Source organism: Belonocnema kinseyi, chromosome 6, assembly GCF_010883055.1.
Source record: "Belonocnema kinseyi isolate 2016_QV_RU_SX_M_011 chromosome 6, B_treatae_v1, whole genome shotgun sequence".
Taxonomy (NCBI): Eukaryota; Metazoa; Arthropoda; class Insecta; order Hymenoptera; family Cynipidae; genus Belonocnema; species Belonocnema kinseyi.
Genome location: NC_046662.1, coordinates 130,624,709 through 130,644,733, shown reverse-complemented (window position 1 = coordinate 130,644,733; position 20,025 = coordinate 130,624,709). Strand labels below are relative to the sequence as shown.

General features: G+C 37.2%; 1 protein-coding gene across 1 annotated transcript in view; it reads right to left on the bottom strand.

Moving 5' to 3' along the window:
• Nucleotides 1–20,025, bottom strand: part of LOC117175598 — a 250,587-nt gene that overhangs the window by 190,832 nt on the left and 39,730 nt on the right. The window contains exon 3 of the mRNA XM_033365306.1: nt 16,526–17,159. Within this exon, the coding sequence (XP_033221197.1) occupies nt 16,526–17,159 (634 nt within the window). The remainder of the gene's footprint in view (nt 1–16,525; nt 17,160–20,025) is intronic.

Here is a 20,025-nt window from a genome sequence, read left to right as displayed (position 1 = left end):
TATAGAGCTCCAAGGAGATTATGTTGAAAAATAAAAAAAAATTTACCCAAAAAAAATTGTTTTTATACTTCATTCTAAGGACTTACTGAACTACCCTCGTAGTTGAGGCTCATCATACGACTTGGTACTACGCTGCCTTGGAATTCTTAGCCGAGATTTAGTCGTCGAAATCCAAGTGCTTCGTTAGAGAAGTGTTTAGAAGGCGCGGTTAGGACAGTAGTTTAAGTAGGGTTCGAATCCTCGGCGAGTGCGATCTTTCAAAGCGTTTAGACGTACGATTATATATGTATAAGTAACAGTGTTATCTATTTGAGAGAATAGTTGTTTTATACTCTTTGATATCATGTAGAATAACATGTGAGTCGGAAATTTTTTCTTGGACGAATTAAAATTTTTACGCTCATTAGGAATCAAATAAAAGGCATTAGCTGGAATAAAAGCTATTAGATTAAATATACAACGTAATTGCTATATTCCTGCACAGACAATCATCTCAAAAAAGTTGAATATTATTTTAGGGCACATTACACTTGACAGTATTCGTGAATATATCCTTTCTCGTAGGCTGTCAGCGCCGTTTGGCAATATTATTATTATATTTTTTAAATAATAATTTATCAGCTTTTTCTTCAATCATTAATACATTATTGTATTGATGTGAAAGGCCTTTGTAAAATAATTCGTTAATTCTACAATGTCCGGTACCATTTTCGGAAATTAAACCGCGCTTATTGTCACGGAATAATAATAAGGAGACCGATGATGCTGTACTAAACGTCTCGAGTTTTGACTGTGGTAACTGTACATTTAGTGCCAGATTTAGCCGTTTGAATCCAATGTTCATATCGAAGGAGACATGCGCACTGTGATTTGCTATTTCATTTTCTCCCGCGAGAAGTGTGCGAGTGAGTCCCCTGTCAAATGAGAAGTAAAAACTGAGGTTCTGTTCCGGTAAATATTGTTAATCGAGTTTGTCAATATACATGCTTATTTATTTCTGTGTTTTTGTTCAGAAACAAGTTAAAAAATAGTGACCTGGGAACTATGGTTCCAATAGGATGTTTGACACTTTGGAACACAAAACCACATTTTTTCCAGCTAGATTTTTATTTTCCAAATTTCTAACGGTTAAGTTTACTTGACTTGGCAAAACTTTAAAAAAAAAATGATATAACCTCAATTTCTGCCTCTGCTGTGGTTGTCAAGCACTGGCACTGTCTAAAGGTGCAGTCCCACGAGGGTAGATAACGTCGGCGTACAGCAGAAATTGATGAGAGTGAAAGGGCCAGAAATATCTATTTGTCTCTTTCACTCTCATGAGATTCTACTTTACGCCGACGTTTTCTGCACTCATGAGACTGCACCTTAAGTTGGGCAGTAAATGTACAGTTAATGCAGTCAGAACGTATGTACGGAGATCGGTCTGCTTATTAATACCCAGTGCTTCTGGCCATTATCATGTTCCCAGTAATATTGAACATGCTTTAAAATTAGGTAATTCCACTATAAATTACGTCACGAAAAATGACACAGAAGAAGACATTTTTTATTCGACAGCCAATCACAACGCTCCAAATAATAATGTTTTCTATGTTGGAATCACTGCAACAGTGCTTGTCGCCCTCACCACTCTCATAGCAATAATTTTCTTGACGTCACGTTAGTACTTCCAGTACTCCCAGTCAATTCTCGAACACAGCCTAGACCTCTTTCGGATGGAGGTCATTGTTCAGTTGGGAGAGGCAATAGGACCGAACCGACAGCACGGCCAGACAATGGTCTCGGACAAACGCAAGAACATCGTTTTAAATGGTCGGACCAGCTCAGGAGGGACATCCTTACCTGTTGGAAATGGAGATCATCGGCGCGAAGAGGATACATGCACAGGTTACATGAAGGTTGGGTCAATATGCACCTAAAATATGCTCGTAAAACGCCTCAGTATTCAAGAGATCTGGTATATTTTTGACGTTCTTTATCAAGGACAAGAGCAAGATCCTCCAGCAAACATACCACACGTTCCAGCAAGACCACCTTTGCAGATAGCTGATAATGCCAATATGAGAACTAGGAGGTCAAAAATCCACCAAAAAGAATGTGTTTCTCAAGATAGACAAATTAGCTGGAAATAATACTACCCTCCCTAATTTACTCCCTCAAAATGTTGATCTCTGAAAGCTAAACAGTGTACTTCACGAGAAGCCAGTCTCCTTGCGAGTCCGTTGTGGAGAATAAGCAGTGTACGATTTACTGGAATTTCTTATTTTCCACCGCTCACTGTATACTTAATTTAATTCTCGGCACCAGCCGATGGTAATATCACAGCAAAGAAAGAAAAAAACGGGCGAAATATCAAGCTCTTCCTTTCGAGCTGAACAGACTATACCGAGGCTACAAAGCCCATTTCGTCGTTCTCACGATCGGCTGCCTTGGATGCATAAAAGCTTCATTGTTTAGCCAACTTTCTTCTGGGATCACTTTATCTGGCCCATCAACACTGCTTCTCCTAACATTGTACTAAGGTTGGTAGCTCTAAAAAAGTATCGACAGGTGAAAACTTCACTCCCAACTGTGCCGTCTGCCACGTAAGGTCATCCGCGGCTAGAGACCGCACTCTATGGAATAGTGCTGTAAGAAGCATCTTGCGTAAATTTCCCGGACTTGCTTACCATCTAGGATAGAAGGAGCAGGAGTGGACGACGTACACGCACCCTCCTTGTAAGAAAGCATCCAGAGGCGACTATTGTCACCTCCAACGCTCACGGCCGCTGTTTAAGCATAACTACGGTAAAATATGAACTCCAAACTACACCGTGCTCATAATTTTGTTCCTACAAGATCACCGCAAAAATGTCAAACATCGTATTAAATTAACATATAACATCATCTTATAAGTCACTTGACTTAGTCCGTGGATATGATGAAAAACCGGGTTCATCCGTGTGAAAGTTTGAAAAAATTATGATAATCATTTTTATGTTAATTTTTCGGTCTACTGATCCAATCAATATTATAAGAATATTTATTATTCTTCAGATTGTGAAAAAATGCTCCCTAGTTCCGCTGGGATATGACATGAGACCAGGTCTTCAGATTGCCCGTCTGATGCTCTAGCTCACCTGCTGCGGAGAGACGCGAATATTTTATTCACAACTCCCTACAAGTTGAATGTAAATGTCATTGCTTATACTTATAAGATTTTAAATTTTCAAAACATGAAAGTTCATACTTTATTTTCGATGTTAAAATTCTTCACTAGGTAAAATTAATAAATAATTGTTTATGTTAATTTTTTAACTCTAAGGGACTGACTAAGGAAGAGTGTTGTTTGAAGTGTCTTGTGTAAATTTGCCGTTCTTGCTAGCCTTCTAGGATAGAAGTAGCAGTGGACGACGTATATGTTCCGGTTGCTTCGGGATTGATTACTTTAAGTAACTATGATCGTAGTTTCTGGAGAGTACAGCTTGTCACATAAAAAAATAATAATAAGAACGATCCCACCTTAAGCTGTAGGTCCCCCTGTCATGCACTTGGCTGCAACCCAGTTTGTACATGATTGGGTTAAGAATCAGGACAGCCCCGTGCAGACTATTCAAAGAAAATTCAACTATAACAAAAATGCCTTCGATATATTGGGTTGCGAATAATTTAGAGCCTGAGACATAAATTAAAAAATAATATTGGTAGCTTTAGAAATTTTCGCAAACACGTCTTACACCGAGACGTGGTTAATCGGTGCCGACTATGTGGGAATACCAATGACTCAATGAAGAACATTATTGACGGTTGTCGCGTAATGGCTTAGAGAGAATATAGGGACAGACATAATGATGTGGTGGGCATTATACAATCAACAACTTGCCTTAAACATAGGACTGTTAACAAAATGGATGCCTTTCTATCGAACGATAATTGGAATGTATACATTCCAATTCTCGTACTATAAAAGGAGGATTACATGTTATATTGGGTTGTTACTATCGAAACGAATTACATCAGAGCCAATAGACCTGACATCGAGCACATGCATGAAATAAAGACTGAACTGAACTGAAAATCTTTAACATTTAGAAGTCAGTAGGGTACTGGCAGCAGCTCAGAAGGCCGTTTTATTAAACACATGTCGCATTGTAAGAAAATTTCTCGACCATCAGGAAGCAAGCGACTAAAAATCTGTGGAGTGGCAGATAGTAGCTCTAATAAGGGGACTCCGTGTAACTGGGGTCACAGATTTTTATCATTTTCCGTGAGCTAAGAGGGCTCAATATCAGATGAAAAAAACGTTGAAAGAAATCTGCTCGGAACGCCAGCCGCGACGGAGTAATGGTGTAGGTTCTAGACCAGAGATTCTAGCGTTATGTACTCGCGTTATCGCATCTTTTTTGTTGTTCTCAAATAATTGAACTGTGATTATGCATAATTATTATAGATATTATAAAAATATTAAATAATTTTTATATATATTATTGAATTCGAAAAATTAGTATTTCTGAATCAAAACTTTTTGTTGGGAATAATTTGATGTTTGTAGTAAGAAATAAATTATTTTTAAGCAGTAAACATTATTATTTTGCAATGTTTCTACATTTTTAGCAGCGTCAAATTAATTGAAAAAAATTATGTTTAAAAAATAAATGGAAAATACCTCAAAATATAAAAACGGGAATTGGGTAACAAGTATTAAAATTTAAAATCAAGAATATGATATTAGACCTAGAAAATATTATATTATTGTTGAAAATGTGTATAAAATATTTCTTTATATGTTTCTACATTTTTAACAGCGAAAAATTGATGGTCGCGTATGTTCCCGAAGACCTAAATTTGAAATCAAAAATTATCAAGAGAAATATATTCCCACAATTCTACTTATTTCGTATTTCGTAAAAATGCGTTTATTCTAAGACTTCGACCTGACTTTGACTTTCAAGGGTCTCCTCGTCTTTTCTTTCTTCCACCCTGCCTACCTGCCCTATCTGGGCTTCCCTACACCATCGAGCGGAGGGCTTCATACGCGCGCGTAGAATAGCCGAGAGGAGTGGATCTCTCAGAGAAAAAGGAGCGATCAGTACAGCATCACCTTGCGCCGCAAATCGTTGTAGTAAACTTTGCTAGCCAAGTGTATACTTCAATGAAAGTTCCGAATTTAATTATCAAGCTATATTTTGATATACATTTTCAACCATAAAATAATATTTTCTAGAACTTATATCGTATTCTTCATTTCAAATATCAATACTTTAACCTAACTCTCTGCTTTTATATTTTTAGGTATTTTTAATTTACTTTTCAAAGATATAATTTAAAAAAATTAATTTTGTGCTGCACACGTGGTGCACAAGAATTAAATGTTTTAATCGTGGGATAATGAGGGACACCCGGTTCTTGCCCATTAAACGAGAATCTGCCATGGTGATTCATTCAGTGCATTATGGTTCTGTTTAGCATTGAATCCACTAAGTTGGATACTCAACAACACGTCCTATAGATTCAAAATTGAGGTAGGAGTACAAAGGCTTATGTAAGCTCAAGAGTCGAAACTGAACACTCTACTTAACATCTTGCTGCATTTCTGATAGGACAGCAGGATGTATCTGGGTATAGACCAATGCAGAAAGCTGAACTTTGTTTCGTAAAGAGATAAATGCACCTAGGCGTATTGCAGGCGAGGGGTCCGCTCCACTCTGCAATTGAAAAGGTACTCAAAACTGCTTTTTCGTACCGCCTCAAGGGCATGTGATACTTAGAAAATGATCGATTCTATTAGTTTTGGGTTCCCCCGGCTTTTTCCTAGGATAATAAATATTTTGTCTTCAAAGCCTGTGGAATAATAGGGAACATGCTAACGGACGTGCACGCACTTTTTTTCATAGGTTTATTGAAAAAAATTTAATTCTGCTAAATTTGATGTGTGTAGTTTGAGGTTATGTGTGTTACAATTCTCTCCCAGAATTATTCTTGAGTGTTACCAACAGCATTGGTACGACAGAGACCTTCATTATCGGAAAGACAGAGAGCTGAAAAACGACCCTAACCTTAAAATAATGCACATGCAGAAAATTTTTATTTAGCGCAGTAACATTTTTTCGTTATTATCCCTCAAAGAAAGAGTCCGGGGACATCCGTTATGATATTTTATAGCATCTCCGAATTCAGTTTTTAAAAATGTTCTTTTTTGTGGAAAAAAGCGGGGGGAACTAAACCCGATTGACCACACGACGAAGCATCACATGCCCTTAAGTCTGATTCTGTTGTCGGGCCTAAGTAGCTAACATCCTCCTATGGTTTGGTCACCTGTTTCATGAATGACCTCGCACGGCTTCGCCGAAGGCGTTCGTCGATTGTGTGACACCCAGATTAGGCAAGGGAATATTGCGAAAACAGAACTATCATACCTATCTACGACTACACCTGTAAAGTTGATCTGTATATCTTCCACCTAGACAGACACAATAATCCTGCAGATATCCTCTGGTTAGATGAACGTACTCAACATGTAAGAATAATATACATAAGCGTTCCAGTTAACAATAATATTAGGCTTCGATACACTGAGAAAATTCAGAAATATTTGGAGCTAAAGCAGGAGATCCTTACCGTGAGGAAAATGACACGGTCACAATCCACCTGATCGTGATCTTCTCCACTGGGAACGTTCATGCGAGGTGCGTAGAAATCCTGGAAGGGCTGGGAGCTTCAAATTTGCTACATCTGATTCAGAAGGCAATATTTCTGCGCCGTGTTGCGGAACGATTTCAATGAGCAGGTGCCTCATGGTCCGGAGTTTTCTTGGAGTGAATAATTTCGACGAATAAAATCGCCTTCTAGGACCATCCCGCGTATACGATAGATGACTGTGATAATCATATTTTTAATTTTTAATCTCTTCTTGCAAATTTATATATCCGTGTGCTTATAAGAAGTTGTGTTTGTCTCCCGCGTCTAATGTAAATAAAATTAATATTTTAAATGGTTGGTCTTAGTCGTTGGCATTGCGAATACGAAAGATTTTGGATGTTGAATCCCTATAAACAGGCTCTCCAGGATGACTATTGGATTCCCTATACGGCGCTCCAGTGTGAAAATTGGGTCCCCATAGACGGGCTTTTCTGCCTGTATACTTGCGATTCGCGACCATCCTTAGTAGCGAAGTATCAGGTCATGAGTACCAGTCGGTACAGGGTGGGCATCCAGAGGTGACTGTTGTCACCTCCAACGCTCGTGGCCGCTCGTAATTGTATACCTACAAAATCATCGCAGGAGGTTTCAAGCATCGTATTAAATTAGTTGAATTGACTTACAAAATTCTAATCTCATCAATCACTTGAATTAGTCCGTGGCTATGATGTATAACCGGGTTTACCCAAGTAAAAGTTTAATAAAAACATAATTTAATAACGATGATGTTGATAGGGAAATCCCAGAAAAACTACAGCACCTTGAAAGGAATTTTGGTCATGCTTTACTAGAGTTCAGATATGTAGAACCAACACTAAGGCATTCGCTGCCCAAAATAAACATCACAAATAATCTGCGTGCACTAATAGCACATCTCGACAGTAAGGTTTTACCTACATATTTGAACGTAGCACAAACTGCGTCAGACGTGCAAACTCTGGTATACTGTGCAGCTGTGGCGACCGTTAGAACATTTGGCCGGAAAATTAGGCCTACAAACGCAATTTTCGTCCCAGAAAGAAATCGAGATCCACCATGGAAAATCAGGTTGGATATGATTTCAGCAAAGTAAGGTGCAAATTGGGTCGGTCAACTCAATATAAAAAAGGAAATAGAACCAGAAAGCTGATAAACCATGTTACTAATATCATCCACCCTCGGCATATCGAGACCTTAACACCAGAAACATTGGATAAGATTACAGACTCCCAACGACAGAGACTTGATGTTCTTACTGCCAGAATGCGTCGGTATAAGAAAAGTAGTACACGAAGGCAATAAAATCGAAACTTTCAGAAATATAAAAGAAGCTTCTATCGTGAACTTAGTGTAAAGCAAAATAACCAGCAAGACAGTGAAGTCCCTCAATTGGAAGATATGACTAACTACTGGTCGAATGTTTAAAGAAAAATGAACAGATGCAATTTGGACACTGCTTGGTTCAAACTGGCGGAAGCAAGGGCAATCAATAGCCCTGAAATGCAACTGACAAACATCACAGCTTTAGATGTTTCAGCGGTCTTGAAAAGGGCAAGTAATTGGAAAGCTAAAGTTCCGGACATGGTGCACAACTTCTGGTACAACTACCTGACGAGTATGCGTCTGGCGTTGGCAAGGTATTTTCAGAAGATGATTGAACACCCAGATCTGATGCCAAGCTTTATGCTCCAGAGTACTACGTATATGTTACCAAAAAAGCCAGATGCTCAAAATCCATCTGGATTTCGACCGATAGCTTGTCTTCAAACAATTTATAAACGTCTTATAACTATCATTGCAGATAAGCTATATTCTCATCGCGACGAGAATGACATTCTTACAGAACAACAAAAAGGATGCTGTAAAAACTCGTGAGGCTGTAAAGATCTAGTCACTATAGACGCTGTTGCCATGAATCAAGCTCGTAAGCATCAAAGAAACTTACACATGGCATACATTGACTATAAGCAAGCGTTTCCTTCCGTGCCGCATGACAATTTGCTTGGAGTCTTAAAACTTTACAAAATCTGCCCATGCATTATTGGTCATGCGATGAGGCTCTGACGTGCAAGAATCAAGTATTTTGATCATGAACAACCAAGGATAAATAGATCAGTACGATTTACGACGGGTATATTTCAAGGAGACTCCAGCGCATTATGGTTCTGTTTAGCGATGAATCCATTGAGCAAAACACTAAACAGCATGTCTCATGGGGTTTAGAATTCATGATAATGACGATGGTCATCGAGGCAATGGCTGCAGGTGAATTATATAAATAGCTGGGTATTCTTGAATCTAAGGGTATTCAGCATACGATAGTGAAGACAAGCCTAACGAATTCCTTCACTACGAGACTCAGATTGATTATGAAGAGTTTTCTCAACTCGGCAAACAAAATCAGGGCAATCAACACATATGCCATCCCTGTCCTCACGTACTCCTTCGGGCTCATAAAATGGTCTAACACCGACCTTGAAAAGTTAAACAGAATTGTTCGCGTAGAAATGACCAAGCACTGATTGCACCACAAAAATTCAGCGATTGAAACGGAATGTTGCGTTTTACAGTAGCATCTGTAAAGCGGATCTTGACTACACGCCCTTAAATTTGTCCTCAGATTGGGCCTTGAATATCAGGGCAGAAACCATAGAGGAAACTGAAATACAATGGATGCAGAAAGCCATCCATGGCGAGCACCCCAAAACGTCAGATCAAAATGAAGTGGATAGTGAGGCATCCAATATTTAGCTAAGAAAGGGTGTTCTATATCCAGAGACGGAAGCATTCATCATTGCGATATAGGGCAAGGTGGTCAGCACAATGAATTATCACAAACACGTCTTACATCAGGACGTGGTTGACCGGTGCCGATTATGTGGAGATACCAACGAATCCATCGAGCACATTATTGATGGCTGTCGCGTAATGGCTCAGAGAGAATATACGCACAGACATAATGATGTAGCGGGCATTATACATCAACAACTTGCCCTAAACCTAGAACTTTTAGAAGAATGGATGCCCTTCTATAGATAAATTCCAATGCCCGTTTTAGAAAGCGCAGATTACATCTTATATTGGTATGTTACTATCCAAACGGATCATTACATCCCGGCCAATCGACCTGACATCATGATGCGAGAAAAAAAGGAACTAAGATCCACAAGTATAGCGAGTTAAGGCATGAAGTAAAGACCATATGGAGGAATGTAAATCATGCATCTATTCATCCCATAGTGATTTCGGCTACAGGCTAGCGTTAGCTATTTGCAGCCAACCACCTCGACAGAAATACCGTGGGAGACCATCAATTGGGATACCACAATGAAGGAGGAATTGGTGCGTCTCTATTACGAAAGTGCGAAGCTTAAAACGAAAATGGAAAAAGGATACAAGTTAAAAACAAAATTGGCTGCAAAGTATCCTAATATTCAGAAAGTCGCACTAAGAGTTCTTATCGAGCAATGTGAGATTAAACAACAGGTTTATTTGGCGTGGAAAAACGACGGCAATGAACATCAGTTAGAGGAAGCCGCGTTATATGGTCGAGCAGGAGCAATTAATGTTTTTAATCAACCTATTGATGATCCAACACCACCACATCCTCTAAAGGTGGATGGCCTTATACAACCAGCGGCAGAAGTAGAGGTTCAGCAACAAAAAAAGTGACCAAAATGGACATATCATATGAACAGAGATTTTATGCGGCTTTATTTTTTGATAGAGAAATGTGAACAAAGTTTGTAGAGAGAACATCATAGACTCTTCTTACTTAAATACCTAGAGCGAGACACAAAAATAAAAGAGAAGAATCGAGCAGATCAGAAACGCTCAAAATTTGTAAACAGATTGCTTTCGGCTGTTGAAATAGCTGCTATTAAACTGGAAGTAGAACAGCAGCTTCCCATTGAGGAACTCGCCTTGGAAGATGTGGACAACGAATATTTGATTGAAGCTGAAGGCAGAGGTGCTGGGGATAATGAACATCATGTACCGGATCCACTAGAACTACATCCAGATATTAATAACGATGATGTGCAATGCAAAATCCCAGAAAAACTACAGCACCTTAAAAGGAATTTTGGTTATGCTTTACTAGAGTTCAGATATGTAGAACCAACACTAAAGCATTCTCTGTCCAAAATGAACATCACGAGTGATCTGCGCGCACTAACAGAACACCTCAACAGCAAGGTCTATTAACAAGTTCTACCTGCAAACTGCCAGCCAGCTCTTTTTTGCATTCACGTTGTTCCACTATTGCACACAATACTAGCTGTTGGTGCGTGGAAGTGAAATTCTTCCACCAAAAGTGTTTCATTTTACCTGACTCAGGCACTGAAAAGTTCTGAGTTCAGCATTAACTTTGTTCACTTCTTTAACAGTAATTAGTGGACGCTCCCCCTCTGGTCATTGCAACAGTCTCCTCTAACGAAAGTTACGAAAGAGTGAGATGTCTGAAGCGTCTTCATTTAGTTGATAAGTATCTCCACATACTTGCTCCCAGAAGAGTAAAATCCCTTGTAGACTAGACGGATTTTCAACGACACATGACATTTTGTTGAACAGACGGGAAGGATAAGCAGAAAAAGTGGAATTTTCCTGAATCGACTTTACTCGCCGTTTATTACGCTCTTTGGCCGTATAAAAGAGTTTTTATTTTTGGAGTCCAGATCTGCCTAATGGTCAACAGTTTAAACTTGTTCAGCGTGTGAACCCTGGCCTCCATCCGAAAGAGTCCTATTGTGGGTGGCACTGCGCAACACTGGCGACTTAACAGTATAATTCGTTGCATTGGGGAGTAGGCCAATGCAACGTGGCTGACTGCAAGAGCTGGATCTCTTGGTCAACGGGATCGCCACATTCATTATTATATATATTTTTTTAACTTTTTCTCGGGTGAACCCGGTTTTTCATCATAGCCACGAACTAAGTCAAGTGCCTTATAAGACGAGGATGTTATAACTTAATTTAATACGATGTGCGAACTATTTTCCGATAATGTTGCAGGTACCAAATGAGAAGCATGTTGTAGTTTGGAATTCGTCTTTAACCGTTGTGATACTTAAACAGCGGTCGCGAGCGTCGAAGGTGACAACATTTGCCTCTGGATACTTTGCTAGAGCTATCATCTGCCAATGCACAGGTTTCTAGTCGCTTGCTTTGTGATGCTCGAGAAACTTTCTTAAAATGCGACTGATGTTTAATAAAACTGCATTCTGAGCTGCTGCCAGTACCCTACTGATTTAAGGATGATATTTAGTTGACCACCTTTTTTTTCTCGCATCACGTTGTCAAGTCGTTTAGCTAGGATGTAATGTCTGTGCGTATATTCTCTTTGAGCCATTAAGCCGCAACCCTCAATAATGTGCTCAATGGATTCTTTGGTATCTCCACATAATCGGCATCGACAACCATGCCTTGATATAACACGTGTTTTCGATCATTTTAGGTGCTGAAACCCTGTCCTCAATCGCAATGAAGAATCCTTCCGTTTCTGGATATAGGACGCCCTCTCTTAGCCAAATATTGAACGCCTGACCATTCACTTCATGTTGATCTAACGTTTTCGGATGCTCAGCATTGCGTTTCTAATTCTTCTATGGTTTCTGCACCTATATTCAAGACCTCCTCTGAGAAAAAATTCAAGGGCGATCCGCTTTGCAGATGGTGATGTAAAGCGCAACATCTCGCTTGCTGTTGAAATATTCTCGCAACTGTATAACTTGTGACTTCCAAAGTTTTTGTTATATCTACAACGCCCCCACTCCCTATATGCCGTGGTAGAACTACCTTTTCAATCGCTGAATTAATGCGGCACATCCACTGTTTCGTCATTCCTACGCGGATGATTGTGTTTAACTGTTTAAGGCCACTGTTAGACCATTTGATGAGCTCGAAGGAGTACGTGAGGACAGGGTTGCCATAGGTGTTGATTGCCCTGTTTTTGTTTGCCAAATTGAGAGAATACTTCATAATAAACCTGAGTCTCGTAGTAAAGGCAGTCTTTAGGCTTGTCTTAACTATCTTATGAGGAATTCCCTTAAATTGAAAAATACGCAGGTATTTATGACTCGCCCGCAGTCATTGCCTCGATGACATTTTCGAACTCGTTCTCTAACTCTGCGATTCCTAATTCCCATCTGTTTAAATGTACTGTTCTGCATTTACCTAGTCCGAACTCCATTTTGATATAATTGGAAAACTTCTTTGTGAAATCGAACACTTGCGGCAGTTTCTGTTGTGAAATAGCATATAGCTTAAGGCCATCCATGTATAGAAATAGAAAATGGGTCATTTGATGACCATCCTTAGTATCATATATTCTGAATCCATGAGACATGCTGTTTAGTATTTTGCGCAAGAGGTTTAAAGCTAAACTGAATTATAGTGGACTGAAGGAATCTCCTTGAAATATACCCGTCCGAATGCGTATTGATCTAGTCATCTTTGGTTTCCATAATCAAAATACTTGATTCTTGTATCCCAAAGCATCATCGCACGAATTAGGATGCACACACGTCAGGTACTTGTACCAGAAGTTATGCACACTGCGCGGACCTGGAGCTTTCCAATTACTTGCCCTTTTCGAAACCGTTAAAACATCTGAAGCTGTGATGGTAGTCAGCTACATTTCAAGGTTGCTCTTGATTTCTCTAGTTAGAATCACGCAGTGTCTAAATTGCTTATGTTCGTTTTTCCCTAAACACCTAACCACTAATTAGTCATGTCTTCCACATGAGGGACTTTGGTGTCTCGCTGGTTATTTTGCTTTACACTCAGTTCGCGATAGAACCTTCTTTTATTTGTCTGAAAGGTTTGATTTTGTTGCCTTCGTACACTACTTTTCTTGTATCGACGCAGTCTGACAGTAAGAACATCAAGTCTCTTCCGCTGGGAGTTTATAATCCTATCCAAATTGCTTGAAAAATTTTCCGCAAATTTGGCAAAGAAACGTGATAAAGGTTACAATCCCTTTCAGGGTAAGCGTAACTCACTCGCTTCTAGCCTCGTAATACTGTCGGAGATCAAGGAGTACATATGCGAAAAGTGAGAAAGGGGCATGCAGGAGGTATACGGGGAAAATATACAATTTAATACCAATTTCGAATTATTGTGTTGCTCATTTGCATAATACATTCGTTCCTCAACACTGTCCGAACCCGGATCACTGATCAATTTCTCTAGCAATCTCCCCACGAGCAGAGCTTCCCAATGTAATCATGGGCCATAGATCACACAAAAATACGCAAAGGTACAGATTATCTCATAGAAAGATCCACACTGTTTACTCTAATCACATCCATTAAGTACAGCGGTTCGACAAGGGCTCATTATTATCCAATGTCTTTCGTTTCAGGCGTTATACCAGGTGCATCCCCTTTACAGAATTTAAGGATGTCCTCTAACATTATAATCTGGTAGAGTTTCAATAAGGTAGGCGAAAACAAACTTTTATGTAACGAAAATATAAAACATGTTGTGAGTGTTAGTATAGAAGGTTTAATAAATTTCATTTTTTGGAGTGACCTCTAGGAAGAGAATTTTTATTAACACAGAAAAGGTATTTACTCAATTTTTATTTTCAGGTGTTAGAATTTTTTAAACTAAATTAAAAGGAACCAAAACTTTAAAAAATATTATATCATCAATTAACTCGACCTTTCTCACCGACAGCAAATAACGTACCTGTACATAAAATACGGGAGGTTCCCGGCTAAGTCCCACCCTAGTCTACGTAATATTTTTTCTTGCTTTCTAAAAATTAAAACAGATAGAATACACAAACATAAGATCTATATTTAGATCTCTAACGACTTTTGACGTTGAAAGGAAAATTAAAAGTAAATATTGGTCAAAAATCTACTTATTAATATTAATTCAAGTAAAAAAATGTTTTGAGAAAAATTAATTTGTTAATTTACGACATGCGATAAAACATTTCTGCATCGTTCGATTAAAAAAATAATTCTTTGATGAACCAGTTATGAAAAATTATTGAAAATTGTAAGGGATGGTGAAAAATTAATTCAATTTACAAATAACATTCTCAACGTCATACTATTTGTTGTTGTTACTAACTTATATCATTTTTTAAATAAATAAATCCCGATTTTGACCTATTCTACACACAGAATTTTAAAAAATTTTCAAGTAGGGTTAAGTCTGAACTATTAAGATTCACAAACCCTTCAAAATTTGTTCTGCTCGCTCTATGGGTTAATAATAAATAATATTGTTTAGAGAATTGTTGTTTGTGATTTAAAAATTTTTTCACAGAGCAACAATATATTAAAAAATGAAGTAAAACAATTGGCCATTTTAGCTTCGAGAAGTTTTATATCAAGAAAAAATACAGGAAGAAACTCACTATTATTTGGAATTATTGCATCTGCACTTATAGAACAGTAATAATTCTAACTATATGTAACTGAACCACTATAAACAAATAAACAAATTCCTACTTGTGTTTTTTCGCATAGGAAAAAGTGTTTGTTTTACGCTAGTCGTTAAGATTTTCATAAGTCATAATTTATAACAAAAAATTCGCATAATTCAACATTTCCTGTTTTTATAAAGATTTTCATAAACAAATTCTCAATAAATAAGTTGCCTTCATAACTAAATTCATTTTTCGCAACAAAAATGATTCATAATGAATTTGAAAGGCATTGATATACTTCGAACTTCATAAGCAATAAGTAATATAGGCTGCTAATAACAATTCATTTGAAGAAATGTCCCAAAAGGTCATTTCCGTGAGATTAAAATTTTTTCAATTACTATTAGAATTAAATTTCTTCTTATAATTATCCAACGAAATTGTTTGAAAAATAATTTACGTGATTGTTATAAATCTTTTTTTAACCAAAACTGAGATTTATAATATTTACACAGAAAAGTTACGTTTTCTTCACTAAAATTATTTGACAATAAACTAACACTCATTCAAAAACTGGACGAGACACTATATAACAATTTTCGTAATTGTCAACAACAATATCTATAACAAAAAGTTACAGTCGACCGTTTAATCGTATAGAAAAAGACTATTTTTTGTTTGCGAGACTGGCCTACAATTTATTAATATTCGTGATAATTAATAAATACGAAGAAAGTCAGTGAATGACATTTTTTATGACGTTTAATTAAAACCTCTCTATATGATTTAGGTAAAAAAAAACTTGCGTAAATTAATTTACTCCTTATCAAATTTTAGGAGAATGTTCTATTCACAAAGCTGAAATAGTCAATTTTATCAATTTATTTGTTTATATATTGTAGCTCTGCGACAAAAATTAAAAAATCGCAAACCAAAATTCTTTTAAAAATTTAATGATGAGCATTTTATTTAATATTTTGAAGTCGGATCAGAAATACGGCCTTTGGGTGATTATGAACAATAAATTTCTATTTCAGACCACTGTGGAGTGGTTACCGCAGATGCGGCGCTCGGCGCTAAACAGTATTATTTATCATTAACTCTAAGAGCGAGTAAAACAAAGTTCAAAGGGTTTGTAAATCTTAAGGTTTCAGACTTACCCCTACTTGAAAAAAATGTCAAATTTCGTTGATAGAACATGGGAAAATGGACATTTTTTTATTAAAAATTATATAAGTTAGTAAAAATAGTAATTACTACGATGCAAAGAATGTTATTTTTAATTGGATTCATTTTTCAACATCCCCTACAGTGTTCATCTATTTTTCTTACATAGTTTATGAAAGAATAATTTGTTAGTCAAACGAAACAGAAATGTTGAATAGCACATTGTAAATTATAAAATATAATTATTATAAACAACATCTATCAAGAAAACTTGCAGATACTGATATTGATGACATGTACTGGACCAGTACTTACTTTTCTTAACTTTTGTTGGGTGATGTTCACAAGCATCCTCACTTCCACAGTCTTCACAAATTTGCACCTTGGGTTTTTGGTGTGTGTTTGTTTTGTGACTTTTGAGTTCACCTGGTAAAATGAAGCAAGCGCCACAAATGTCACAAGTATGTGGTCTTTCGGGTGTTGTCGAAACTGTGACAGTTGTTGGTGTTTGCAGTACAACCTGCTGTGGGTGCTGTTGCAGATTATTAGGAGTTGTGTTGTGAATCCTTTTATGGTGATTAAGTAAACTCATGTGACCAAAAACTAAGCCACAAATGTCACATTTAAAAGTCGAATTAGTGGCTGCGGCTATACTCATTTGATTTAGCAATGTGTTGTACCCGACGGGCTGTACGTCAAACCGATAACAACCTTTGTCATCAGTTGTGATTTGTCCAATGGTGCTCACTGCATTTGACTGCACTTTTTGTAGCATATTAACGTTGTAATAAAAAGGAAATTCAGCCGTAGTAGATTGCTGCTGAGACTTGTCCTCTTTCTTCTCAGTAACGTACATTTGTTGGGACTGTTGCTGTTGCTGAGACTGCTGACCTTGAGCAGTTTGCTGCTGCTGAATTTGTTGGGGGTCGAACATCGCGGCTCGCTGCGTCTGTTTTAACAACAAAAAACATATTGGTAAAAATATAAAAAATAAGCACTATCCTGTCTCGAGAATACTACTGGCTTCTATTCACATACAATTTTTTTCATGTATAAGATCACAGTATGTCTATTACTTATAACTGTAGTGAACAAATTAGTTTTTGAATTTCACCGTTACTGACTGCCACCCGGTCACACGGCAGCTTTTAAAGAATTTTAAAGACCATGTAACGAGTGAACCAGGTGATCAAGGCAGTCCTGAGATCAATATTTTTTCGCCCATATTTAAAAATAAAAGATTCAATAACGCGGAAAAATTTACGGAAAATATTAATAAATATTATAGGACCGTTTGTGGCAAGTCGCAGAGTTCGGGAAGGAAAAAAGTTTATTCATGAAAATAAGAAATATCGACAGACGCATTTGGGCGTTACGGCAGAAGTTTGACTTACATTTTTCTCTATCGGTAAACATGCAATCTGTATAACCCACAGGCCCGTAGAAGTTCGAAGGTTTCAACTCCCTGCGATAGTGATGCTCTGATACAGCTGATACGTATGTCAGACACGTATTATCTAAACATATAAATTTGTCTCTTTGAATTGCAGGTGCAAACATTAGTTTTCGCATTATTTGTGTATAATGTTCGTGACTATTTTTTCTTGCTTTGACACACTTTGATAAATATAAAATTCATAACTGATCCATTGAAAAAATGGAAAATTGTTTGTAGTGTTCTACAGCACGGACGGTATTTTACCAAATTGGTCATTAAAAAAAAAACTTTTTCACAATTCTAATTATTTGGGAGCAGGCACCTTCTTTCGTGCCAAATTTTCAACACGATAACTTATTCCGTGTGGACGTAAGTTGGGAAAGAAAAATACCGATATAGCTTCAAAATTTTTTCTTCAGAATGTCCACTAGAAAAAAGCAGAGACATGCGCTTTATTGCCACCTCCTTCATTTTCCATACTTTCAGAGCGATAACCCATTTGGTTTAGACGTAAGTTGGGAAAGAAAAATTAAGGACCAGATTTGGTCACGTGACCCTTTCGTTATATGGCCTTAATGAATGAGTTAGATTTTCTAATTGAAATTTATGAGCAAATGAACATCTTCGAGAGTACTTCTAAAAATGAAAATTATTTCTGTCAAATATTTTGAATAAAGAAAGTAAAGACGGAAACTGCATATAGTTTATTAGAGTGGTAGAGTGGTAGTTTGATAAACAATATATTGTTTATCATATACCTTTTTTATGATAATTCAATTTTTTCTTTTAATATTTTGACTCACGGTCACGCAATTATTTGCATGGATGCGCGCTAATTTAGTCACAAAACTAGTTTGTATTAAAATATTTTCATAGTACATATTGAGATACAAATTGTATTATTTAACAATTAAAGATTGCATTTAAAATTAAAGTACCTTTCTTCATAATGTTAACCACTATTTTTATCACAATCAGGATTAGGATTAATGGAAAAATGCTTTACTTAAATACCAAATACCTTTTCCAAAAAAAAAAAAAAGATTCTAGGCGAATTGTCTTAACTTTTTGATTTTCATTCATATAGCAGTTACATATGACAATTAGGTTTCCATTCTATATTATTTGAAAAGTTTAGCGCTCATTCTTGTCCGGTTCCATAATCAAGATTCACATTAAGTGTTACCAGATGGAGTCAACGTGATTTCCCGGTGGCTGAACGAATTTTATCCGGAAAGGTTTGAAAATTTACCGGAAATCTTTTACCACTATCTCTGTCAATATAGAAAAGTTATATATATGTTATATAGAGTGGATGAAATGATATACACTTTTTATTTGTTTTATACATATATTTGTATTATATATAACTTATCCACCTGATTGCACTCTACTGACCAGTGCCATTGCATGTTTTTGTAACGCCGATATGGCTTCAAGGTTCCGAACCAGCGATAGCTTCGCACCTCCGAGAGCACCGAACAGTTTAACCCACTATCCTCCTGGGTACCATTTTGTCCAGTGATGATGCAGTCGGCTCGATCCGAGAATTCGATCACGTAAATAGTTCGTTTCTCAAAGTCAAGGAGAACGATATCAGGCCTCGAGTGTGCTATGTAGACTATTATCAGGAACACGTAGTTCCAATAAATTCATAAGTTTTCGTGCTCGACAAGTGAACCGATCTTCATTGAAGCTTTCGTCAAGGCAGGGTCGCAACCAGCGAACATTATTTTTGAACTGCCCCAAATTTAAACCTAATGTCTCCCGTAGCCTTCTGGCATACAGGAGGTGCTACTTTCAACCCCAGAACAAAGCGCGTATTTTCAAACGGTCATAACATTCTTTCTACAAATGCAAATTGAATTTTTTATGAATGATTTCTGAGGAGTTCTTCATGCGCTCTTATCTTGTCAAATCCATTTTTTCACAAACAAATTAGAATTCACATGTTGATTTAACATTTTCTACTTTGCGAGTACTTTTGATTTTAAAGAAAATTTGCCTCTTTTCCAATAAAAATCATAGTCCACATTATGGGACTGCGAATAGTTATGTGGTTATAAGAATATAGTCGAACGAAACCTTCCCTCGCGTGCTCTGAAAGACCGCCCATTACAGCCAGTGTACCAACTTAGCGGTGAATAATTCAAATCCGATTTATTTAAAATTACTTTTGTTTGGTGCAGAAGCGTTCCAAAAATTACATTCTGGTTTTGTACGTGCATCGACCATTTTTTTCAGGTAGTTGTAAAGAAATTAGAGAACAAAGACGTTTTTAAATGATGTTCACTAATCACATAACTTTTTTCACTCTTTTTTAATACCCTCCCTTCCGTAACACATTTGCCAAAGTTTTCTTGTATATTTTTGGTAT